Source organism: Erythrolamprus reginae, chromosome 3, assembly GCF_031021105.1.
Source record: "Erythrolamprus reginae isolate rEryReg1 chromosome 3, rEryReg1.hap1, whole genome shotgun sequence".
NCBI classification, from domain to species: Eukaryota; Metazoa; Chordata; class Lepidosauria; order Squamata; family Dipsadidae; genus Erythrolamprus; species Erythrolamprus reginae.
In genome coordinates, this window is record NC_091952.1 from 199,846,495 (window position 1) to 199,874,470 (window position 27,976).

Genomic DNA, 27,976 nt, shown 5'->3' on the forward strand with positions numbered 1-27,976 from the left:
CTAAGCAATGTGGTTGTAAACTGCACCTTCATCACTTAGCAGTGGCAATCCCTGCAGTTCTTGTGGTCATTATTAACTGAATTCCACAGTCATTAAACAAGACAACTTCTTGCCAACATCCCACAATCAAAGTCAGCAGACAATCTGACAAAAAATTTCAAGTCCTAGGCAGGTAAGTGGCTGCTGCTAGGTTAAGGAAATGTGATGGTGGACAAGGCTGGGGAAGAGGGTCATGAGGGTGCATAGGCTGTAGAACAGGGTTGGGCAGGAAGTGGAACGGTTTTTCCACCAGTGGAAATAGAGCTGTGCGCGCAGCTCCATCACCACCGGCTGTGCACGTGCCATGCACACCAGATTCGGTTTCTGCGCATGTCCAGCAGCCAAATCTCGCCACCCCAGCCAGCAGCAACAGTGTTCCTGCTAGGTGGTCCCAGAGAGTGCGGCACTCGTCCGGCGGGCATGGGACGCCTCTGCCATTGCTGCTGCCACCGATGTGGTCACCTGGCGGTAGCGGGGCTGGGTCCTGCGAGGGGCAGCGGCGGTGGTGGTCAATCCCGTTCAGAAGCCACCGGCGGGAAGAAATCCTCCAGGAAGGAAAGTAGCTCGTCGGGGCACCTCTGGCAAGCAGGAGACCCGGGAGACGGGGGGATTTCTTCCTGGTGGTGACTCCCAGCTGGGACTGCTTCAGGACACGACTCTGCGCATGCGCAGGAACTAGAAGGTTGTGTTCCAGAGTGTTCTAGTAGGGCTGCGAATGGCTGCCCTTTATTGATGTAGAGCAGTGTTTCCCAACCTTGGCAACTTGAAGATATCTGGACTTCAACTCCCAGAATTCCCCAGCCAGCATTCGCTGGCTTGGGAATTCTGGGAGTTGAAGTCCAAATATCTTCAAGTTGCTAAGGTTGGGAAACACTGATGTAGAGGGTACATAAGGGGGCAAGGAGATATGTGAAAGTGGCCTTATGGGTTGGGAATGATATATGAGAGATGTACAATAAGTTGTGGAGAGCCTGTGAGAAGAATTGTGTAAGTCAAGAAAGATGCAGGTCGGTGAAGATGTATGAGAGGTGTGGCACAGGGAGGGTGCAAAAGAACATGCAAGATTCATTGCACAGGTTGGGCAGGGTATGCAACTCTCAAGAGGGGACACACAGATTGGGGAACAAAAGGTGCAGTGTAGATTCAGGGAGAATTCATGGGAGTAGAAGGTACTGCACAGATTGTGTATGGTACACGGATGCACAAGTGGTCAACACAAGTACAAAGGATCTAGGAGAAAGTGCATGGGTGGGCAAGACTTATCCCAGTGATTTTTTAAAAAATCTTTGACTTTAAGGGGAAGTTGCCATGAAAAATTGCAAATGATGAGCATATAGACATTAGATGCTTGGCAATCAGTCGTAATTGGAAACACATTGCCAACCACTTTGATTGCAATTGCAGGACCTAAGAAATGTCTAAGACAGCCAGAACTCCAAGGACCAGTCATAGCCATAATTCATTCAGTATCATTGTAACTGTGCATTTTAATTGTTGAATGAATGGTTGAAAAACAAAGTCCACCTGTAAATATTTGCCTTAACTTGAACTCCATTAGTAATTTGTCATAAATATTTTGTCTTTTTCTTGTCTACTGTTTACTAGCATGTAATCATGCATTCCCTACATCACTTTACACTTTCATTGCATTTATTTTATTGATTCACATCCCTTGAATAACATGCTTTAAAAAAGATCCAGGTAGATTTTTTGGCATCAAGTATATTTAAGGCATTTGACTGAAAACATTTGGCATATTTAAAGATTCATGTCTTTCATTGGTAATTTTGTAATTAATACGGGCAGTTTGCATTGTGCTGTAGACAACTTAAAAATAAAGAGATTTCTATTTGTAATGGAACATGAACATATTTTACTTATACTTTTATATACTTTAAAAACTTACAAACCCAAAAGGAAAATGGCTTATATACCTTTTACTCTACTTTGCGATTCTTTACAATGGGAAAATAAAGTTTTGGTCCTCCTTCTTCCTGCTATAATATAGTACAGTGGTACCTCGACATATGAGTTTAATTCGTTCCAGACCCGAGCTCGTAAGTCGATCAACTCGCATCTCGAACGAATGCCTTTAGACTTTGTTTTTCGCACCGAGATAATCAGAAGCAAGGATTCTTGCCCCACCTAGCGGAAGCTTGGCTCGTATCCCGAATTTGAGCTCGGGTGTCGAACAGAAATTTCGCTCGCGTCACGGCTCATAACTTGGAATACTTGCATGTGGAGCAGATCCTATCTAGAGGTACTACTGTACTACAAATTGCACTTTCTATTTGCTATAATTGGATACAATTAAACAGTGTGCTTTTTTTGCTTACAGGTGAGTGAGATGGAAGTAAACGGTCAGTTTGAATCAGTCTGTGAATCTGTATTCAGCGAACTAGAGTCTCAGGCAGTAGAAGCCCTGGATCTGCCAATGCCTGGGTGTTTCCGCATGAGGAGCCACAGTTATGTGAGAGCAATCGAAAAAGGCTGTTCCCAAGATGATGAATGTCTGTCTTTGAGATCCTCATCTCCACCTCGCACAACCACTACTGTGAGGACCATCCAAAGCAGCACTGGTGAGCCATCTTTGGATTGCTCTCTAGTCATAATATTGAATGTTAAATGGATTGCTTAATGTTAAAGAGCCGTCTTTGGATTGCTCTCTAGTCATAATATTGAATGGAATGCTTACCCTAAATGGATGTTTGATCACTCGGTCCTTTGAATTAAGTGACCCTTCACATCCTACACAACCACTTGTATTGTTTTCCTTAGATATCCCTTAAAATTTTGTATTGTCTGCCTGCCCTCTGTGGATTGTTGCTAATAATTGCATGTAGTCAGAACACTCTATAACTGCTTATACTAAGCAGATTAGGTTTTTTATTGATATTATATGTAGTTCTTGATTTATGAGTGCAATTGCGACAGATTGCTGTCGCTAAGTTATAAATTTAGCACAATGTCACATAACTATATTGCTTAGTGACAGCAGTTCTAGCTGTTATCATAACACCAGGACCATTTTGGTGTTAAGCAAAATGAGATGGAAGTCCCAGGCAAGAATCAGGACTTTTTAGGGAGGGCTGTGGCAGATACGTTACTAGGGAATGCAACTGAACTAGGTTAGGTTAGGTTAGGTTTATTGGATTGATATGCCGCCCCTCTCCGCAAACTCGGGGCGGCTCACAACAATAATAAAAAACAGTACAGTACATAATACCAAATCCAATGCCCACCCTTCTAGTTACAATTTAAATTAATAATCTCATAAAAACAGTATATATAAAAAACAGGCACACAGTCAATCAATCAACAAAACAACATGGGCAAGGGGGAGGTGTTTTAGTTCCCCCATGCCTGACGGCAAAGGTGGGTCTTAAGGAGTTTACGAAAGGCAGGGAGGGTGGGGGCAATCCTAATCTCAGGGGGGAGCTGGTTCCAGAGGGTCGGGGACCCCACAGAGAAGGGTCTTCCCCTGGGTCCCGCCAGACGACATTGTTTAGTCGACGGGACCCGGAGAAGGCCAACTCTGTGGGACCTAACCGGTCGCTGGGATTCGTGCGGCAGGAGGCGGTCCCGAAGATATTCTGGTCCGGTGCCATGAAGGGCTTTATAGGTCATAACCAACACTTTGAATTGTGACCGGAAACTGATCGGCAGCCAATGCAGACTGCGGAGTGTTGGAGTGATATGGGCATACTTGGAGAAGCCCATAATTGCTCTCGCAGCTGCATTCTGCACGATCTGAAGTTTCCGAACACTTTTCAAAGGTAGCCCCATGTAGAGAGCGTTACAGTAGTCGAACCTCGAGGTGATGAGGGCATGAGTGACTGTGAGCAATGACTCCCGGTCCAAATAGGGCCGCAACTGGCGCACCAGGCGAACCTGGGCAAACGCCCCCCTCGCCACAGCTGAAAGGTGTTTTTCTAATGTGAGCTGTGGATCGAGGAGGACGCCCAAGTTGCGGACCCTCTCTGAGGGGGTCAATAATTCCCCCCCCCCAGGGTAATGGACGGACAGATAGAATTGTCCTTGGGAGGCAAAACCCACAGCCACTCCGTCTTGTCTGGGTTGAGTTTGAGTTTGTTGACACCCATCCAGGCCCCAACAGCCTCCAGGCACCGGCACATCACTTCCACTGCTTCGTTGACTGGACATGGGGTGGAGAAGTACAACTGGGTATCATCGGCATATTGATGATACCTCACCCCATGCCCTTGGATGATCTCACCCAGCGGTTTCATGTAGATATTAAATAGCAGGGGGGAGAGGACCGACCCCTGAGGCACCCCACAAGGGAGAAACCTCGGGGTCGACCTCTGACCCCCCACTAACACTGACTGCGACCGAACGGAGAGGTAGGAGGAGAACCACTGAAGAACAGTGCCTCCCACTCCCAACCCCTCCAGCCGGCGCAGAAGGATACCATGGTCGATGGTATCGAAAGCCGCTGAGAGGTCAAGGAGCACCAGGACAGAGGACAAGCCCCTGTCCCGGGCCCGCCAGAGATCATCCATCAACGCGACCAAAGCAGTTTCCATGCTGTAGCCGGGCCTGAATCCAGACTGCTGAGGACCTAGATAATCGGCTTCATCCAAGAACCGCTAGAGTTGAAGTGCCACCACCTTCTCTACAACCTTCCCCATGAAGGGAAGGTTGGAGACTGGACGGTAGTTATTAAGCACGGCTGGGTCCAGGGAAGGCTTCTTGAGGAGGGGGCGCACAACCGCCTCCTTATAAAGGGGCGGAAAGGACCCCCTCCCCAAGGAGGCGTTGACAATCTCTTGGACCCAGCTCCGTGTCACCCCTCGACTGGCCGAAACCAGCCAAGAGGGACACGGATCCAGTAAACAGGTGGCAGAACTCATAGCTCCAATGGCCTTGTCCACTTCATCAGGTGTCACCAAGTCAAACTCCTCCCAGACAGATGGACAAAGACGTTTAGCCCCAGTCACCTCAACTGACTCATTGTCAGTCGACTCTGTTTCACAATTGGAGTCGAGGTCCGCTCGGATCCGGGCGATTTTATCAGCGAAAAACGTGTTAAAATCCTCGGCACTACTCTGCAAGGGCTCCCCAACTCCCCTCTGATTAAGAAGGGAGCGGGTTACCCTAAACAGGCAGGCCAATGAGAGCTGTGGGTGACAATGTGCTGTAGGTAGGTGTACACTACAGACAGGGCAGGGAGGAATGTGGCAGATGGTCACACATTGTGCCAGAACGGGACACTTTGCCACAGCCAATCACTGCAGCCAACTTGTCATGGCCAGCTCATCACAGCTAATTCACCGTGGGACAACTCACTATGGCCAACTTATTGTGGGATAACTCGCTGAGGGACAATTCAATAATTAAATTTAATTCTTTAAAATAATGTAAAAATATTTTAATTTTTGTCATTCACATTTCATTTTGTCCTTCCTTTTGGCAGCTTTTTAAAAATGATTCTATCCCACCATTTCTTAGATGTTACGGTAATTCTTGTCCTGTGACAGGTTGTCCCTCAATGAGTTGACCGCAGCAAGTTGGCCACAGTGAGTTGTCCTAGAGCCCACTGTACAGTGCAGGCAGGTGGAAGGATGCTGTAGAGTACAAGACTCCTGGGATCTTCTACTCTGTTGTGAGTGTTTGTTCTGTCGAGCTCTCTGGTAGAATCCTCCCAAAAATGTACAGATACAATTTCAGACACACACACGTTTGAAAATTCAAAACAATGTTCTTTATAATGAAAATTCACTTAAACCAAGCCCTCTTTTGGTATAGCAAAGAGCACTCGTCTCCAAACAAACTGATAATTTGTACAAGTCCCTTATCAGTTCTGTGATACTTTGCTTGCAGCTGTGGGGCAATTCACAGTCCTTCTTCTTTCACAAAGTGAAACAGACTTTGCCCTGGTTTAGTTTCAAAGCGGGGAAAAATCAGCACACAAAAGGTCAAAGTCAGTAAAGCAATCACGAAACACAACGATCAGATAATCCTCCACAATGGCCAAACCCATAGGCAACCTCACTAATTACCACAGTCCCACTCAACCACAGGTGGCCTCATTTTCTTTGATAATAATCTCTCAGTTGTTGCTGCCTGTGCATCGCTCTCCGCATGCGTGGCTGTATCATTAACTCTTGTTCTGAATCCAAGGAGGAGCTAGATAATTGATCTCCTTCTGACCGGTCTGCCACACTCTCCTCCTCCCTGTCACTCATGTCTTCTTGGTCAGAGGAGCCTTCATCATCAGATTCCACCAGGGGGGGGGGGCAAAACAGGCCTGCAGCATGTGGATGTCTCCCCCACATCCACAGTCCTTGGGGCAGGAGCTGGGCCAGAGCTAGCCACAACAGTGTTATTGAGAGAAAAATTAGCAGGAGTGATATATGGAAGCAACTTGCAACTTTCCCTGTTCCACGTTGATTTTGCTTGTGAGAAACTGTCAGGGGAGGCCACAAATGGCAATCGTGACCACTGCTTAGTGCAGCATCATAATCATGAGGTGGAGGTCTGAGTGCCTGGATTGCAATCACTTGGGATATTGTGACAGCTACAATTTTGCAGATTGGTCATCACTCCCTCTTGTTTAGTGTTGCCCCTGAATAAATAAAGACAACCTCTGTAAAGGTGTATATGGTAACATCATCACACTAGATTTTTCTTTGCACTTATACTTTTAAAAAACTTGCATTTGCGTATCTAGCTTGGCTATTGCTTCGTTGAGAAGCAACCCCAGAAGGAGTGCTTGACAGCTTGTAAAGTACTTCCAACTGTTGCAAAATGTCACAGCGTCCATCTTCTCCTGAGAGGATGGGGAAGAAAAAGAATGCAAAAAAAAAAAAAGGAGATGGGGAGGGAAATCAATGCATTAAAACTCTAGGCAGGAATGGAAGGAAAATTAAAAGAACAGAAGAAGCCAACAATGCTTAAGACAGCACACTCTGGGTATGAGTGTGAATTCACATGTACAATAGGGGGAGAAAAGGCAGAAATAGGGAACAGTGTATATGTATGTGTGTAAAAGAGATGAGAGCTGAGTTAGGTTCATTATAGTTCAATAGCACAATAGAAGTATAGTGGTACCTCTACCTAAGAACGCTTCTACTTAAGAACTTTTCTAGATAAGAACCAGGTGTTCAAGATTTTTTGCCTCTTCTTAAAAACCATTTTCTACTTAAGAACCAGAGCCCGTAAAAATTTCCCAGAAAATTTGAGAGCGGCATGAAGGCCCGGCCAGTTTCCTGCCACTCCCCCCTTTAATGCAGCCATCTCGAACTTTTCTGGGCTACCAGAGGAGCCTTTTGGTGGCGCTTAAGGAGGCTTTAGCAGTCCAGAGCGAACGAAGCATTTTCCTTTCTCTGGGCGCTTGGAGAGGAAATAAACCTCTACCAGCGCTCAGAGAAAAGAAACGCTCCCTTCGCTCTGGGCAGCAACTGTCCTCCTCCTCTTCTTCTTCCTCCTCCTCCTCCACCCAAATTCCAAGCTTTTATTTCTTTCCTAATGGGTTTGCCCACATTATTTGCTTTTACATTGATTCCTATGGGAAAAATTGTTTCTACTTACAAACTTTTCTACTTAAGAACCTGGTCACAGAACAAATTAAGTTCATAAGTAGAGGTACCAATGTATTATCTTCCTACCAATTTAGCAATATAGCTTCCTTAAAGTAATCATAATATTGTCTAGCACTTCTGGGCAGAGGTCTCAAAGATGCTTGGGCTGTTGTTTTGTTTTTTCAAAAGGCAACTGGACTATTTTTTGAGGAAAATGGAGTTTTGCTCCTCATTCAAGAAGCTTCATCAGTTCTGCCTGACAGTGGTACTTGTGTGTGTGTGTGTGTGTAAGAATAGTTACTGACAGTTGAGACTGGATGGTGGGGGGATGGGAGAATAGGTTCTGACAGGATGGGCAGGGAAAGGAAGGATTGTGTTTCCTTACAGTCATTGGTCATTAACTCTCTCTGAGCCATTGAGACCACTTGGGGGTTTATCTGTGCCTTCAAGGCAGTGAAGGGTTACCAAAATTTTTACTACCACACTACGGGCGTGTCTTATGAGGATGCCCTGGATTTTCTTTCAACATCTTTCAGTGCAAATTGGGTGCTCTGGGTGGAGCTCCATTTTTGCTACCCCACTGCATTCCCCCCTGTCAAGGCAGTAGGCCACCCCTGCTTCAAGGTAACCTAAATCAAGAATGCAAATGTCTCCAAAGACATCCTAAGCAGATGTTTCCATCTTCTGACAACGTTGCATATGATGATAGTCTTGAGAGATAAAAATACATCATTAAGCAGTAAGCATGTATTGTTGACATATCCTCATGACCTCAATGGAGAATATACAGTGATACCTTGTCTTACAAACTTAATTGGTTCCAGGACAAGGTTCTTAAGGTGAAAAGTTTGTAAGATGAAACAATGTTTCCCATAGGAATCAATGGAAAAGTGATTAATGCGTGCAAGCCCAAAATTAACCCCTTTTGCCAGCCGAAGTGCCTGTTTTTGCAGTGCTGGGATTCCCCTGAGGCTCCCCTCCATGGGAAACCGCATCTGTGTTTTTGTTATGCTGCGATTTCACTGAGGCTCCCCTCGCTGGGAAACCCCACCTCCAGATTTCCATTGCCAGCGAAGCGCCTGTTTTTGCACTGCTGGGATTCCCCTGCTGGGATTCCCCTGCAACATCACAAAAACACGGAAGTCCAGAGGTGGGGTTTCCCATGTAGGGGAACCTCAGGGGTATCCCAGCAGTGTAAAAACGGGTGCTTACCTTAATTTCCCAGATTCTTTTTTATTGTTATTGTTATTATTTAATTAATACTTCTGTTTATATTTCTTTTTCATTAATTAACATATTAATTATACTAATTAATTTAGCAAAAAGACTGCACTAAAATAATAAATAGTTTGATTTTTGTTGAAACAGTAAGTCTTAACAATTTAGGAATGCCATAACAATATGTATTTTTCCCAAATCTATCTGAAATAGCAATAACAATAGCACTTAGTTTTATATATCACTTCGCAGCACTTTATAGCCCTCTCTAAGTGGTTTACAGAGAGCATATTGCCTCCAACAAACAGGGTCCTCATTTTATTGACCTCAGAACAATCTGGGTCATTTTACCAACCTCAGGATGGAAGGTTGAGTAATCCTTAAGCTGGTGAGATTCGAACTGCCAAACTGTAGGCAGCCGGCAGTCAGCAGAAGTAGCCTGCAGTACTGTATTCTAACCACTGTATTATCAGAGATCATACCTGCATCATTAAATATCTGCATCATTAAGATACATAATTGTCCTGAGAATACAGTAGTACCTCATCTTATGAACGCCTCTTCTAACGAACTTTTCAAGATACGAACCCGGTGTTTAAGATTTTTTGCCTCTTCTTCCGAACTATTTTCACCTTACGAACCCAAGCAGCTGCTGCTGGGATGAAGGGGTTTCTTTTTTTCCCCTTTTTTGAAGAAAGAAAAGGGAGGGGCTGCTTGGAGTAGGAAACATTTTGCAGAGAACAACATGCTTGCAAAGGAACTGAAAGGGTGTCTTTTTAAGAAAGAAACGGGAGGAGGGAGGGGCAGCTTGGGGGAGGAAAAATTTTGCAGAGAACAATGTGCTTGCAAAGGAACTGAAAGGGTATCTTTTTAAGAAAGAAAAGGGAGGAGGGAGGGGCAGCTTGGGGGAGGAAAACTTTTGCAGAGAACAACGTGCTTGCAAAGGCACTGAAACGGTGTCTTTTGAAGAAAGAAAAGGGAGGGGCGCCCCCTTGCCTTTCTTCCTTCCCACTCACCCTTTAGCCTAGCCTTGCTTCTTCCACCCGCCCCCCTTTAGCTGCTCCTCCCTGCCCTCTGTTCGCCTCCCTTCTAACGTTTGGGATTTTCCTGAAGGATTTGCACACATTATTTGCTTTTACATTGATTCCTATGGGAAACATTGTTTCATCTTACGAACTTTTCACCTTACGAACCTCCTCCTGGAACCAATTAAGTTCGTATGGTGAGGTACCACTGTATATTGGTAAGAAACTCCATTTGTATTCATTCAGGCTACACAAAGAAGCTAAGAAAAGTTCTGTGTGTTCTCCTAATCAAAACAATATAAATATTAGACGGTCGTATTTTGATTAGTGAATCTTCCCACACTAGGATTTACTGCATAATGAGGATATTAATAAGGCAGTCTCGCAAACTTCAGAAACTATCAATCATGAGTGCAATGTAATGGCATTAAACTTAAATTCAACAAAAACACATTTAAAAAATTCTAATTTGAAGAAATTATATAATGAACCTAAGGAACAAATCGTGCCTTGGACTGCAAAAAAGGACAGGCAGAATTGAACCATGAAAATTCTTCTGACAAGTAAATTTTCACTTTTCTTTTGAACCAGTCTTAAAAGTGTTAGCCTTTTCCTTACACAAAAGCCATAATGAATAATTATGCTCATTATAAATAGCCCACATTCTTAATATACTTTCTGTGCACACAGTTTGCATGTAATAGGAGGGGAAATAATATTTCAAAACCAAGAAATGCTAGCACTAGGTTTGATATAAATTGAAGAATTGAAATGCGATGGACCTCTTCAAATAAGCATCTAGGCCCTGTGGTTCCTTTTTAGTTCTCCTGGTGGTGATTTGATTAGGCAATAATTCTTACTGCTTCTTGTCAGTTATTGTGGATTCTGCATTTGTTTTTACAGCTGGGGGTCAGTAGAATAGCTGGCTTTGCTTTTTTAAACTATTTCTCCAAGTCAGATTGTATGTCTTGCTTTTTTATACATTTGCTTTTCTTACGTCTTTACAATGGACAGCAATCAGCGATTTCAGGCACAGTACATATGTTATTACAGTGGAACCCCGACATAAGAGCTGCTCTACTTAAGAGCAACTCGAGATAAGAGCTGGGAGGGGAGAGATATTTTTGTTCTACTTACAAGCCCAAATTCGAGATACAAGCGCCAAGGAGCTGTCTCCCGAAGCCAAACGCTAACTTCCGCGTTCGGCTTCAGGAGACAGTTGCGAAGCGGCGCGCATGTTTTAAAAGGTTGCAGCCGGCCTGGGGGGCTCGGGGGGGTGCTTGCAGCTTTCTTTCTTGCTCTTTTTCTTTCTCTCTTTTACCTTCCCTTCCTCTATTTCTTCTTTTCTTTCTCCTTCCCACCTTCTTCCCTCCCTCCCTCCTTTCACTCATTCCTCTCTTACTCTCCCCTTTCATAAGTTTCCTTGCTTCCTTCCTCTGTTCCTGTCCCTTCCCCCTTTCTTTCTTTCTTTCTTTCTTTCTTTCTTTCTTTCTTTCTTGCTCTTTTTCTTTCTCTCTTTTACCTTCCCTTCCTCTATTTCTTCTTTTCTTTCTCCTTCCCACCTTCTTCCCTCCCTCCCTCCCTTCACTCATTCCTCTCTTACTCTCCCCTTTCATAAGTTTCCTTGCTTCCTTCCTCTATTCCTGTCCCTTCCCTCTTTCCTTCCTTCCTTCCCACCCTCCGTCCATTCATTCACCCATTCCTCTCTTGATCGCTTAAAGCCGGTCCCTGGTGCAAAAAGGGTTGGGGACCTCTGTCCTACAGGATTGGGTGGCAGAGAAGTTGAACATATGTAAATTTAAAAGTTTAAGAAAGTTTACAAGTTAAGTGAAAGAAACTTCATTATTCATTTATATGTACATGTACATTTCTTCATTAAAAACATGTCTTTCTGCATAATTTAGACTAACTTTGTGAGTTTTTTGAGGGCTGGAACCAATTAAAATTATTTACATTAATTCCTATGGGGAAAAGTCGTTCGAGATAAGAGCTGCTCGACTTAAGAGCCCAGGTCCGGAACGAATTAAACTCGTATCTCGAGGTACCACTGTATGTCCATTATATTATGTCCATTTAGCTACTTCTTACTTTTGTACACATCTTTATGTTAACTTCTCTGGAAAAGTAAAAATGCATTCTACCACTGAACGCTTTGTTCCATGGGCTTGCAACTCTCTTAGGCCATCATGGGGCTTCCAAGATCTGCCCACATTTAACCAACACTCCGTGGCCTGCACTGGCTGCCGATCAGTTTCCGGTCACAATTCAAAGTGTTGGTTATGACCTATAAAACCCTACATGGCATCGGACTAGAATATCTCCGAGACCGCCTCCTGCCACACGAATCCCAGCGGCCGATTAGGTCCCACAGAGTTGGCCTTCTCCGGGTCCCGTCGACCAAACAATGTCGGCTGGCGGGACCCAGGAGAAGAGCCTCCACCCTCCTCGTCTTCCGTAAAATGCTGAAGACCCACTTTTGTCGCCAGGCGTGGGGATAATTACCATCTTTCCCCCCTTTTTATTATGTTTTTGGCCTTACTGTACGATAGATTAGGTTGAATGTGTATGACTGCATAGTTAGGGATTTTATTATGTTAATGCCTTCTTAAATGAATTTAATTTTTTATTATTAGATTTGTAATGTATTGTATTACTGTTACGCTGTGAGCTGCCCCTAGTCTTCGGAGAGGAGCAGCATACAAATCTAATAAACTATAACTATAAACTATAACTATAAAAAACTAATTTAAAAATACATTGTTTTAAAAACCTATCTGCTACACAATCATACACACTCAGTCCGACTGAACATAAACATAATAAAAGTCAGCAAAAAAGGAGGAGGGGAGATTAATCCCCCCATGCCTGGCGGCAAAGGTGAGTCAGTCCAGCCAGTGGAAATGGCCTGGGAACAGCATGCCAATAGATTTCAGCCCAGGAACAGCACAATGGACAGATTCACTGGATGAAATTCACTGTTTTTTTGCTTCTGCACATGCGCAGAAGCAAAAATAAGCCAAATCTCACTTGCGCTCATTAAATTTTGGCTATTTTTTCTTTTTTTTTGCTTCTGTGCATGCATGGAAGCTGAAATCTCATGAGATTTGCTGGCTGCACATGCGCAGAAGCCAAATCTCGCTAGGGCGCACACGTGTCGGCCACCAAGAACCATCCAGTTAGCGCGGTAAGTACTTGCCCAATACTGAGCATGTCTTATGATAATCAGAATCATAGCAGTATTTTACACTAATTAGTAATTTGGAGATATATATCATAATTTTGGCACGCTTCTACAGTCTCTCCTTGATCATATTTTCCTAATATTAAGCTGCATATTAGTCTGATGCTAAAAATCACCAGTGCTCAGTTCAGAAAATCATTTTTTTCGTTGCCACAAGCATTATTGAAATTCTCAATAAATTATATCTGCTTTATTTCACTGCATATTGGCACTTATCAAATCACTCCAATAGCTTAGTAAACCAGGCTGCACCTTCTAAGAAGCTGTATTGATTCTTTTTAGCAGGATTTGCGCTTTTATATCTATATGATTGATAAGTATTTTTAACCGTTTCTTTCCACCAATTTATCTGAATCAAGTTAGCTGCCCTAAGCATTGGATGGATTATGTATACCGAAATTTCAAAAATGATTCATTGTAATGTAATTCAATATTGATGGTATTTTACTTTATATATGTGATTGGAATGAAAAATAAAAACAATTCTTTGCCAAAGTTAGCTGCCCTGTAATTTCCTATAAACTCTGCAACAGCTGTATAATTATAATACTATTCAAACATTGGAAAATGAATACTTGAAGGCTGAAATTTAAAATGCCTCTTAGCAATTTCCTAATTCAGTGGCCAGTTTAAGGATGCTTTACAAATTTTGGTAGGTCATCAAAGACTATTGTCTTAATTTTTTAATGCCTCTTCCCAAAATTATTGATTTTGGCATAAGCACCTGCTCTATATTTTCTATAATAAAAACAGATGTAAACAATGGCTCAATTTAACAATTACCATATGACTTTGAACAGAGGTGTGTTCCTCCTATTTTAAACTGGTTCTCCCAAACCAGTAGCAATCCACTGGTGATGTCACGATGTTACAGAACTGGTTCGGTTGTTGTTGGTCCGTGGAGGCCGCCATCTTTTTTTAATTTTTCAATTTTTTTTCCCTTTTTTTTTCTTCTGAGCATGCACAGAAGCCGAGTTTCTGGCATTGTGCATGCGTCACCATTTTGTTTTGAGTTTTTGGGGAGGGGGTTAAAAATTTGGCACTGTGTATGCACATGTATTCAAAATGTGCTGCAACGCGGGAGGAAACGAACTGGCACCAAGTTGAGTTAGAACCCAGCCTTGACTTTGAATACCCAGCTGACTCTTAGTTCCAGTTACTTTTTATTTCAATTGGTTTTTTGCTAATTAATAAAGGCCATCAAGTCCCACTTATCAAAATCCCTTTTGCCCCCCTGTTGGTACATTTCTTTAGTGTTTGTAGTTCCTTTAGCCATGTCTATGTTCTTATTTTATCATCTCAACTTCAATGTTAGGCAGGTCACCCAATTCATTTCCTCTTTATCCAACTTGTTTTGGGGGGCGGTAATTTTTTTGAACAAATGTGACCTACCTTGATTTTCATTACAGCTCTACACAAGGCTATTGCATTTTGTATTTTGTAATTATTTTCAATTTATTCACCAATGTGCAAAACTTTTCTTTGAAGTTAGGGTTAACCATTCCAATTAACAACATTACCAATTTTAGGTTGCCCTTCAAATTATCCACTAATATGACTAGACACTAAAAATTATCCAGTAAGATATTTAAATAATAGTTTATTACTGTTAACAATTTAGCAACTGTGTATACACTGAGAGGTTCCATACTATTTCCTACATTAGGGCAACAAGATCTTTCAGAACTGTCATTACTAAGCAGTGCTGTCACATAGTTTTTCAATTTATGGTCAAATCACTTAATGGTGAATTTCCTGTCCCAATAAGCTTCATATGAAAGAAGTCCTGAATTGCATTGCTTCTATGCAGACTATGTATGCTAATCTCAGGTACTCCTTGGTTTTCCTACGAGCTCTGAGTGATGAAATTCCAGAAGCAATGTCTAATAGACCACTGTAAAAGTATAAAGAATGAATCTGACAGAATACAGATAAGAGCCCATATCTGAGCCTATATCATGCGGATAAGGGTGGTAAAATGTTGCCATTTCTCCACCCTTATTGCATCTATCAATAGGCACCATATGGCCTTGTTTAACCAATTGGTTGGGCTTGAACCACAGGATCATATGCAGGTAATGGTGAGGAATATTCATACTATCTGCCAGACAAAGTTGCTTAGATTGACTGAGAGCAAGTCCTAAAAGAGTTGCTCAGGGAACAATCTTGCAATTTTACCTGGACTGAGTTTGATCCTGTCCTGTACAAGGTCATGGCAGACAAAAATTGTATGTTAGACCTGCCAACTGTTTGTTAGATCCTGGCCCCTCCTGGGTTATTAAACAGCCTGGGAGGTGACCATGGGATGGATTCACGTGGCAATTTTGACCTCTTTGATAGAGAGAGTTGTCTAGCCTTGAGAGCAGGGATGGGCTACTGCTGGGACAGGGGGAAAACGCGAAGAGATTTAAAGGTAGGAGGAGTAATTGAAGGAAGGGGAAATATAAATAGAAAAGGGTTGGGTAAGTGGGGGGTGGGAAGGGGAAATCTGCATGGTCGCAGACGTCTTCAGGAGATACGACAAAGTAAAGTAATAGAATAGTGAGTGTATATGTAGAATGTAATATATATATAAGGATATAGAAGTTTAGTGTAAGGTTGAATGAGTAGTTATATTAGAATGTTATGATAGCAATAATTATTTTCAATAGCTTTAAAGACGAATAAAGAGAAATATGTTACCAGAATCATTTTCGAATAAAGGTTTAATGTAGTCGGTATTGGAATTGTTTTATCAGTAGATATTGTTTTCACTTAAAACGGTCTACAGCAAAAAAAAACTATCCTTCATTTCCTAAAAGTAATAAACTCATCTCATCTTTGACAGTGGTGGGTTCTAAATTAGATTGTCACCAGTTCGCATGCATGCTCATGCATGCGTGCAATGCTTCTACACATGTGCAGAAGTGTCCTGGGCAGGTGGTCATAACCTCCTGCCGCCACCAGTAGTGGTTCTAAGAACCAATTCAAACCAGGAGCAACCCACCATTGATTTGGATCCATTTCAATCTGTCTTCAGGCCAGGATACAGTAAAGAGACAGTGTTACCCATACCCATTGATTATGACCTCTGGCAAAGTTGGAATGGGGTGCATCCTCCCTTGTGCTCCTTGTTTTCTCAGTGGCTTTCAATGTTATTAACCACAGTATCCTTCTGGACTGACTGCAGGTGTTAAAGAGTGGGGGGCATTGTGCTCCAGTGGTTCATCTCCTTCCTCGGTGACCAGTTCTTATCAGTGCTGACATGGGAAAAGAAATTGTGCCGGGATCCTTATGTATTGGGTGCTTCATGGTTCAACACCCTTCTTGCTCATGTTCAAAATCTACATGAAACCATTGGTGAAGTCATCCACCACTTTTGGGGTGTGATATTATCAGTATGTTGATGACACCCAACTTTATATCTCTAGCCTGAAATATACAACTGAAGCTGTTAGTACATTGACCCGTGTCTGGAAGGTGCCTGGACAGGGCAGAACATTTTTGGCTCATCCTAAGTGGCTTTGGCTGTTTGGAATCCTTAAGCTAGGTATGTCATCATCTTTGGTCTTGGATATGGCAGCATGTCCCCAGTCAAGGATAGTGCACAATTTAAAGACCAGATAGCAGCTCTGGCCAGGAGGACCTTTGCACAGATTCATCTTGTGTGCTGGTTGTGCACTTTCCTCATTAAATGAACTTTTCAGTATCAGGAATCTTTTTTAGAGTGTGTGTATTTAATGTAATATTTTTCTTTCTTCAGTTTTATGCTCCATTTTTCAGACAATTAAATTGAATAGAGGATGAAAGAGTAACAGTAAATTCTTAATAAGCCAGTGGCTTAATCCATTTGCTGTCAGATGGATTTGCTGAGAGATGGTCAAAGTCCTGTAAATTGAATATAGTAGGGTTTTTTAGAAGTCTTAATCATTTTCTAGGCTGTTGAATGTGGTGTAAGTTTTTAGTGACTTTGTCAATCAATGTTACTATTAGGAGTGCTTGTGGGTTTAAGTAAAATGTCCTGGTTTCTAGATTTAACGAGCAGAATGGCTTCCAGATATCATAGTATTTTCAATGTCTATAAAATAATAAATTCATAATTGTAGTTAAACACTAGAGGGAGATATTGTTCTTTTGAAGACTTTAGCAGAAGAGCTTTGAACTTCACAGAGTTTATTGAATTTATTTATTCTGGAGTCAAATGCAAATTAGAATTTAGAATTCTAATTCTAAAAATTCATTCATTCTTCTACTATTTCTTCTACCTTAAACACCATCCCAAGGCCTGGGTTTTTCAGAGAGAACTCTCTCTTTTCCCCTCTGATAGATTGTATGATGATAATGAAAAACAGGATTTAAATATCCAAAATCTTTCTTTAAAAAAATATATATCAAAAAACAAATCTGGGTTCATTATTTAGCATTCAGAAGAGTGAACCCCATGCACCCTACCTTTGTAATTTTTTCCCGCTACTTGTGGAATCCTGTAAATGTAAAGAGATGTTTGAAGCTACACTTACAGTATTCTCAAAGAGATCATTTAGACTGAATTATATCTCTCAGATATCCAAAGATTGCTAGTGATTGGGAATATTGCTGAAAAGATGCTGGTTACAGCCTAAAACAATGATGGCGAAGCTTTTTTTTCTCTGGGTGCTGAAAGAACATGCGTGCGCGCTATCACGCATGCATTAGTGACCACATCCATAATTCAATGCCCAGAGAGGGCCTCTAGAGGCTGCAAACATCCTGTTTACCAACTTCTGGTGGGCTCAGTAGGCTTGTTTTTTATCCTCACCAGGCTCCAAAGGCTTCCCTGGAGCCAGGGAAGAGCAAAAATACCCTCTCTCATCCTCCCGGAGGCTCTCTGGAAGCCAAAAACGCCCTCCCAGAGCCTCTGTGTGAACCAAAAATCAGCTGGCCGGCACACCCATGCACATTGGAACTGAGCTAATGCAACAGCTCACGTGCCAGCAGATATGGCTCTGCGTGCCACCTGTGGCACCCGTGCCATAGGTTCATCATCACTGGCCTAAACAATATAGAGAACAGCAGAGATAAAGAAAATGGATAAAGAAATGGATAAAGAAAATGGCATGAAAATTTGTGGTTGCAATAACTCTATACAAATTGATTCATAGACATCTGTTTAAAAATTTAGATGTAAAGAAGAACCAGGGGATAATTTCTGTTTAGGGATTGATACATAACTCTGAATACCGTATTTTTTGGAGTATAAAGGGCACCAGAGTATAAGATGTACCTAGATTTAGAGGTGGAATAGTATTCTGAACCAAATGGTGTTATTATTTAATAAAATACCAGTGTAGCAGAATACTTTTTACAAATATGTATACTTTTTACAACCATGTACACTTTTTACAAACTTCAGACTTGACAGCTTTAAGACTTGTGGACTTCAACTCCCAGAATTCCTCCTCCAGTCATGCTAGATAAGGTATTAGAAGGCAAAACCAGTCCCTTTTTACGAAAAATGGGCCATTTTCCACCCATTTTTTACAAAAATTGATGCATTTTTGCCTCCAGCACCCAAGAGCTATCTGCAGGCTCTCCAGACCCTTTCCCCACCCCATTTTTGTGAAAAAATGGGCAAAAACCTGCCCATTTTTCACAAAAAAATGCAATTTTGTCTGCAGGCTCCCCAGAACTTTTCCCCACTCTGTTTTTGCAGGGAGGAAAGGGCAAAAAATGGCCTGTTTTCCAGCACCCAATAGCTGTCTACAGGTTCCCCAGACCCTTTCCCCACCCCATTTTTGCAAAAAAAAAAAAAGTCAAAAATGGCCCATTTCCCACAAAAATGAGGACATTTTTGCCATTCCTCAGCACCCAAGAGCTCTCTGCAGGTGGGGGGGGGGGCCTTGGGACAGCAAAAAGGGCTGCATTTGGTACCATGGCAATAATGCAGCATAAAATGGAGTTAGTACATAACATATAATTTTATAGAGAATACCCATGCTTAAGGAAATGACAGTGCATATGAATCATATTCGTTTCTATGCTATGCCAAGCCTGAACTTGATTTTTCTAAGTGTGTTTTAAGCTAAAGATAGTTTTACCAAAGGAAGAAACAAACAAGCCTGAAGCTTTGGAATGCATGCATTTAATTTTGAAGTAGCAATGCCTTGACTGACCTCTAAGACACATAATGAAACATAGCATTTGCTATTCTTTGAACTGGTAATGTGGCATGGTCTGCATGAAGCAGTTTTCCCTTATCTAAAAATCTTTTTCTTTGGAAAATCCATAACCCCAGTAGTTTAAAGTGTTATGTATTGAAAAATAGCTGGATTTGTCTAGAGATTTTTTCTTCTTTTATTCATATGTTTTCTTGAAAGTCAAAAACATTACAAGAACTATGAAGTTCTCTTATAAGAAGGAATGTTTAGTTGTATATTTCTCGCATAGGACATTCCAACCTCACCATGGCTTGATATAGATTTTTAAATTTCTTGTCACCAGAAATGTCACAAATATGAATTGTTATTATAATTAGTGGTAAAAGATTTTCTAAATTCATATAACTTATGGGTTTTTTTCTTGCCACGATTTCAGTGTCTGCTTAGGGAAGGGTATTAAATTGAAGAATTATCTAATAATATTTTCAAAATGTAACAATCCAATTTTACATTATATTATATTTATTTAATTGATTCATTGATTAGACACAAGATATATTTAGTATGGGTATGCTTACCTTCAAGTAGCTATCAAGGATTATAGCTAGTCAGTACAATCCATTTACCCTTACTTGACACAGTTCATATGACAAAACAGGAGTAGTTTTGGTGTGGGAGTGTTTGTGTGTGGGTGTATGTATGTGAGTGAGTGAGTGAGTGAGGATATAATATGCATAATACTGTTATTTTTTTCTGTAGAATGTATTGTCATGATTTTACGGTAAATTTTAATATTTTGAAATAAACAGTTTGTAAATAATAGCTTATCAATTGCATTTGTAAATTATAATCAATGAATAGGCTATAAATGAAAAAAAGTCTGCCTATAGGAGTTATAAACTGGAAGTATAGCTGACAGAGAAGTGTATAAAATGAGACAGAAGGAGGCGAAACAGATAATATATGCTGCAAAAGCCTCAAAAGAGGAAGAAATTGCCAAATCTGTAAGAAGGGGGATAGAACCTTCTTCAGATATATTAGTGATAGGAAGAAGAAAAACTGCAGCATCACGAAGCTTAGTACTAGGAATAACACATGCATTGATGGGAATAAGGAGATCACTGACCATTTCAATAGCTACTTCTGTACAGTTTTCTCAAAAGACACCTTACAAAATAATACTATAGAGGGATATGGCATTGCTTCCAGCTGTACGGATTCAGCTCCAGTGATCTTAGAAGCCAATGTCTTAGAAGAACTTGAACGATTAAAGATAAATAAAGCAATGGGTCCAGATGGCATCCACCCCAAAGTTCTTAAAGAACTCAGATCTGCCATTGCTACCTCCCTGACTGATTTGTTTAACCAATCCCTGTTAACAGGAGATGTTCCTGAGGATTGGAGAATGGCCAGTGTTGTGCCTATCCACAAGAAGGGCAGTAGAGAAGAAGCTGGTAACTACAGGCCAGTTAGCTTGATATGAGTTATAACTAAAATGATGGAGATTCTACTCAAGAAGAGGATAAATCAGCACCTAAAAACCAATAACTTATTAGACCCAAACCAGCATGGCTTTACTGAAGGCAAATCATGTCAGACTAATCTCATTGATTTCTTTGACTATGTCACAAAGGTGTTGGATGAAGGTGGTGCCGTGGATATTGCCTATCTGGACTTCAGCAAAGCCTTTGATACGGTTCCATATAAAGAGCTGATAGATACTGTAAGTTAGTGAAGATTGGACTTAATTCCAGAATAGTTCAGTGATTTGCAGCTGGCTGAAGCATAGACACCAGAGGGTTGTTGTTAATGGCAAGTATTCTGAGCAGAAACTGGTTACAAGCGGTGTGCCAAAAGGTTCTGTTCTGGGTCCCATTCTTTTCAATATGTTTGTGAGTGACATAGGGGAAGGTTTGGTAGGTAAGGTTTGCCTATTTGCTGATGACTCTAAAGTATGCAATAGGGTTGATATTCCTGAAGGTATCTGTAATATGGCAAATGATTTAGCTTTACTAGATAAATGGTCAAGGCAACGGAAACTGCAATTTAATGTTTCCAAATGTAAAATAATATATTTGGGGGAAAGGAATCCTCAATCTGAGTATTGCATTGGCAGTTCTGTGTTAGCAAAAACTTCAGAAGGGAAGGATTTAGTGATTTCTGACAGTCTCAAAATGGGTGAACAGTGTGGTCAGGTGGTAGGGAAAGCAAGTAGAATGCTTGGCTGCATAGCTAGAGGTATAACAAGAAGGAAGAGGGAGGTTGTGATCCCGCTTTATAGAGCGCTGGTGAGACCACATTGGGAATACTGTGTTCAGTTCTGGAGACCTCACCAAAAAAAGATATTGACAGGCTACAAAAATGGTGGAAGTCTTAAGCATAAAATTTATCAGGAAAGACTTAACAAACTCAAACTGTATAGTCTGGAGGACAGAAGGGAAAGGAGAGACATGATTGAAACATTTAAATATGTTAAAGGGTTAAACAAGGTTCAGGAGGGAAATGTTTTTAATAGGAAAGTGAACACAATAACAAGGGGCCACAATCTGAGGTTAGTCGGGGGGGGGGGGAATCAGAATCAACGTGAGAAAATATTATTTTACTGAAAGAATAGTAGATGCTTGGAACAAACTTCCAGCAGACGTGGTTGGTAAATCCATAGTAACTGAATTTAAACATGCCTGGGATAAACATATATCCATCCTAAAATAAAATACAGGAAATAGTATAGGGGCAGACTAGATGGACCATGAGGTCTTTTTCTGCCGTCAATCTTCTATGTTTCTATGTTTCTATAATTTTATTGCAAATTGGCTTATTATATATGCTATAGCTTCTCTTTGTTGTAGATTATAATATGTCGCTGCCTATGCCCCAAACATAAAAGTAAAAGAATTCAGTGTGAATTTCACTTTACTCTTCTTTAGTCCCCATCTAATGAGCAATGTATGGTTGCCTGTTGCTTTATCCAGTACAGTAAGTCTAGTTCAAGTTCCTAATTGATTTGTGGTTTTGGAGCAACCATAATAACATATGTACATAATGACCTCCTCTTCTTTGGCAGTATTGCTTAAGAATTATAACTCTGAATGTAATCAATTCATTGACTGTGCATTTTTCTTAATGTTCTGTGCAATTTACAGGCACCAGTTGTTTATGTATTTGTTAAAATTTACAAATTAATTTTCTGAAAAGAAAAATGCCTTTATAATATACATTTTTTGTCTGGATTTGAGATTCCAGGGATATCAGATCCAGCTATAACCCCAGCTGCAAATGATCAAAAATCAGTTTCCTTTTCTCCTCTCATATCTCCTCCTCTCAGCTCAACTGTTCCTCTAGTTACAACTATACAGATTTTTTAAACATATAATTTGGAGCTTCTTTGCTAAATCAGCTCCTTTCCAGATGGGAAACCAATGCAGCATGCCATATTTTCCGATCTGAGAAAATAAATATTTGGGAATAAAGGCTGTAGAATCTCATTTTCTTCATTGATTGAAAAAAATTACTCTAGAGGACTGTCCTGTGATCAACAAGCAGAACTGGTAAGGGGAAACAGGCTTAAACTACTATAGAAAGGATATGAGCTCTGGCTGGAATCCCAGGTTTGCTCAGGAGATCAAAGGCTTTTTGCTTAGCTTGTGGAGTACTTGGAAGAGCAGCTGCCCAGTAGCTTGTCAGCATCCCGCTTCCCCTCTCTCCTCCCTCTTGACAGCGGCCAGCTGGTTCTCTTCCCTTCCCACATCAGCTATTCAGTTCTGTCGGCATCTTCCTTCCACCAGGACTTGGTGCTTTGTTCTGCCAAGTGCTCTGCTAATGCAATAGTAGCGTATCAATGATGGCACTTTTTCAACTTCTTGTGGAATTCTTTCATTGTGTATGGATGCATTGCTAGTGTTAACCATTTTAAAGTATCTTATTTAAAAGTATCTTATTCCTCAGGAAGCTAGTTGGATTTTGGAAACCAATGTTTATTTTTTAAAACATATGTTACTAAATCTAAATAATAAATAGCCAAGAAGGCTTCAAGAGTTGTAAACCTAATCCTACGTAGCTTCTGCTCTGGCAATCTCAAACTACTTACCAGAGTTTACAAAACTTTCGCCAGACCCATCCTCGAATACAGCTCATCTGTTTGGAACTCATACCGCATCTCAGACATTAACACCCTTGAAAATGTCCAAAGATACTTCACCAGAAGAGCCCTTCACTCCTCCACTCGAAACAGAATACCCTACGAGACTAGACTTTCAATCCTGGGCCTAGAAAACTTAGAACTAAGACGCCTTAAACAAGATCTAAGTATTGCCCACAAGATCATATGCTGCAACGTCCTGCCTGTCGGCGACTACTTCAGCTTCAACCACAACAACACAAGAGCACACAACAGATTTAAACTTAATATTAACCGCTCCAAACTTGATGGTAAAAAATATGACTTCAGTAACCAAGTTGTCGAAGCGTGGAACTCATTACCAGACTCCATAGTGTCATCCCCAAACCCCCAACACTTTACCCTTGGATTATCCACGGTTGACCTATCCAGATTCCTAAGAGGTCAGTAAGGGGCGAGTACAAGTGCACTAGAGTGCCTTCTGTCCCCTGTCCTATTGCTCTCCTATATCTCCTATACTTTCTTCTATTCTTTCATTGATATGTTCTATTACTATAAGTTCTCTTCTATTCTTTCTTAGATATATTTTACTATGAGTATATCCTCTATAACCTTCATCAGGTATTTTACTATGTGTATACCCACTAAAACCCTAATTGTGTATTGGACAAAATCAATCAATAAATAAATCACATTGATTCTAGTGACAGCAAGACAGTAGTCTCATGTGGGTTTATTGCTCAGGGAGGCAAGGGATTTACCATCTTGCTCAAACCATGGTTGATGACTTCAAAAAGATACTTCCTTTTCTAAACACTTTTAGAAATTGCTTGTTAACTGCTTTCCAACAATTAGGAACCTTTGGATTCATGCATATGAAAACATTGGGTGAGTTACCTTTGAAACTTAGGGGAGAAAAATTATATGCATGTTTAAAGATTTAAATTTGTTTGTCTTTTCAATAAACAGCAAAAGAGCTGTTAGAACTTTTATTTTGGAAAATTACAAAAAGACTAAGGATCCAAAGGGATTTGAAATAATATTTTGGAATTAACTATAAGTATTTTTTCCAGAGGAAAATGTACTTGTATTAAAAGTCTTTTTTTTAAAAAAAACAGAGTAGAATTTTGAAGTTTGGACACTAGAGGGAACTAGAAGGAACTAAATATTACAATTAGGGGAGAAGAATAGTTACATTTGACTTATTATTATAGAACGGAACAAAATATTTTAACATTGGACACATTGAAAGATCATTTTGAATAATGGATCCAGAAACTAATTTTAAGAGTGTCTGCCTGTATACTGTATATGGACTCTATTTAAAATATATTATGGAAGAGGAATACATTTTACCAGAAAAGACTGAGACTGATCAGTAAAAGGAAGGAGTAAAAAGTTGGTTTAATGGATTAAGTTTAACAGAGATATATTGTTATCTCTGGTAACTTTTTTCTACTTTTCCTGATTGGGACTGAAATGATTAAGTTTTTAATCATTTGTTTATCAATAAGAGATGACATTTGGACAGAATATAATTGTGTTATATTTTAAAAGAAGGTGATTAGTTACTAAAATGCTAATCCACACCAATACTGGTCACAGCACAACAAACGTGTGTGTATGTGTGTTGCACATCAAAAGTTAAATAAATTGTTAATATCTGTTTTCCTTACATAGGTTGCTAGCTTGTTCTCTTCCAAACAAAATATGCTCTCCAGTGACCCTCCTGGAGTATAATATATTATAGGACAGGAAAGAGCAGAACTCAAGATGGCTAAAAACGGTAAAATAAGCAGCTGTTTCCTGCATGTCCTCAAGGGACAAATGAGAAGGCTGCAAAGATATGTCTGAAGCTGTTTTATGCCAAGTGTGGCATATATCTTAAACCATAAATACATATTAGCAACTTCTGTGATTTTTTTAAAAATTTTAAACAAAAATGAAATCAAATGTTCAGTACATGCAAATATGTGTGAAAACAGAAATACAACTGCAAATTTGAATTAAAAATAAGTTCTGAAAATGTAGCTATGAAGTGGGTAAGGTTTCATAAAAGAGATTTTTCTTTGAATTAATAACTTAAGTGAAGAGGTGGATACATGCCTATCAAATTTGCAGATGACACAAAATTGGATGAATAAGATATGAACAATCGAAATGATTGCAATAGATTAGATATATGAAAGTATCAAAATAATAATGAATAGTATTAAATGCAAAGATGTATATATAGGAAACAAAAATCCAGTGCGGAGACATATGATGGGGCCTATTTATCTTGGTTCAAATAATTGGAGAAAATATCTCAGAATTTGATTTGATTTGATTTAATTGGATTTGTATGCCGCCCCCTCCGTAGACTTGGGGCGGCTAACAACAGTAGTAAAACAGCATATGACAATCCAATATTAAAACAGTTAAAAACCCTTATTGTAAAACCAAACATACATACAGACATGCCATGCATAAAATTGTAAAAGCCTAGGGGGAAAGAGTATCTCAGTTCCCCCATGCCTGGCAGCAGAGGTGGGTTTTAAGAAGCTTACGAAAGGCAAGGAGGGTGGGAGCAATTCTAATCTCTGGGGGGAGTTGGTTCCAGAGGGCCGGGGCTGCCACAGAGAAGGCTCTTCCCCTGGGTCCCGCCAAGTGACTTTGTTTAGTTGACGGGAACCGGAGAAGACCCACTCTGTGGGACCTAACTGGTCGCTGGGATTCATGCAGCAGAAGGCGGTCCTTGAGAATAATGAAGGGTTGTGATTTAAATATAGATCAGCAGTGTGGCTTACAGTTTGATAGGCAATGAGCACATTCCTGGGTCTATGTCAGAGTTTCGTATGCTTTTCCTTTAATCCGGCTTTCATTATCTTTTAGTAGTGAAAATCATGGTTTGACTCCTAGGGATGCCACTGTTCCAAGAGTGTCAAACTCAATTTCACATGGGTAGAGCCTACTGAAGACACGCTGGCTGATGTTTCCTCTTCACATAGAGTAAACAGGGCTGAAGCCATGTAGGTAAAGTGGACTGAAGTGATGTGGGCCAGCCCCTTACATTATCCAGGACAGCCCCATTGACCAGATCTGACTAAATCCCTGCAGCCCCATAGTGCAGGGATTGTGTTTGACATCTCCACTCCTCCACTCGAAACAGAATACCCTACGACAGCAGATTATCAATCCTAGGTCTAGAAAGCTTAGAACTACGTCGCCTAAAGCACGATCTAAGTATTGCCCACAAGATCATATGCTGCAACGTTCTACCTGTCAATGACTATTTCAGCTTCAATCACAACAACACAAGAGCGTGCAACAGATTCAAACTTAATATTAACCGCTCCAAACTTGACCGTAAAAAATATGACTTCAGCAACCGAGTTGTCGAAGCTTAGAACTCATTACCTGACTCAGTAGTGTCAACCCCTAACCCCAAACATTTTTCCCTTAGACTATCCACGATTGACCTCTCCAGGTTCCTTAGAGGTCAGTAAGGGGCGTGCATAAGTGCACCAGTGTGCCTTCCGTCCCCTGTCCAATTGTCTCTCCTCATCTCATTTATCTTTTCTTTCTTTCAAATATGTTCACCTATGCTTTTATATCTTTTCTTCTATTCTTTTCTTTACTTATATTATTACATATCTTTCTCTTCAATGTGTATTATGTGTTGGACAAAATAAATAAATAAAAAATAAATAAATCTCTGCACTATTCAGTTTCATCAAATTACCCTAAGTGTACTGAAGCAAGAAAACTCCCTAACAACTTTCTTAACATGATGTAACATATGAGAAAACACTGTACATCTGTCATAACTTGCTTGCTTTTTAAGTTTCCTCCAGCTACTGATAATTTTGGATTACTATATTCTGCATCTTTTCTGCCCCACCCTCACCCAGTGTCATTTTTGAAGTACAATTAGATTTACATGATAATACTTTAAGGATGGTGACACCACGCATTTGTGTACAGGAAATACCTTGTTTCCCCGAAAATAAGTCACCCCCGAAAGTAAGACATAGGAGAGATTTTGTAGAATTGCCTAATATAAGGCATCCCCCGAAAGTAAGACGTAGGAGACGTTTCGTTTCACAGCATTCCCAAACAGAACATATATAACACTGCTGTCCATAAATTGCATCCCAAAACGCTGCATCAATTAGATTCAAAACACATCCAACACGCATCCAACATGCGGCTGCGTGTTTGAATGCGTTTTTGCTGCAGGATACAATTCACTGGAAAAAAAATAAGACATCCCCTGAAAATAAGACGTAGCACATCTTTGAGAGCACAAATTAATATAAGACGCTGTCTTATTTTCGGGGAAACACGGTAGTACCTTTTACAGTTGAATATTCTACACGCTATGGAAGTCACCTTCACAGCTGTTTTCCTGTCACTGAGGGAAAAGATTATGATTTAACTACATATTTAAACTCATTGATATGTATAACATCCCCCTTCTTTATGAAAGTAAAGAAATCCTTTTAAAGTTCTGAAAGGAAAGAGACAAAGACTAGATTAGGTGACAGCTTTTGCTTCCCAAGGGTTTTGTGTAAATGGTCAGATTTCAAGTTTCACACCTATTTATATTTAAACAAAGAACAATGTGGCAATATGATATCATGTAATACAATATCAGAAAAGAAGTTTAAGCAACTGGCAATTAATTACATGTT

General features: G+C 40.5%; 1 protein-coding gene across 1 annotated transcript in view; it reads left to right on the top strand.

Annotated features, from left to right (window-relative positions):
- DLGAP1 (DLG associated protein 1) overlaps window positions 1–27,976 on the top strand; it is a 130,344-nt gene that overhangs the window by 61,846 nt on the left and 40,522 nt on the right. The window contains exon 4 of the mRNA XM_070747582.1: window positions 2,378–2,618. Within this exon, the coding sequence (XP_070603683.1) occupies window positions 2,378–2,618 (241 nt within the window). The remainder of the gene's footprint in view (window positions 1–2,377; window positions 2,619–27,976) is intronic.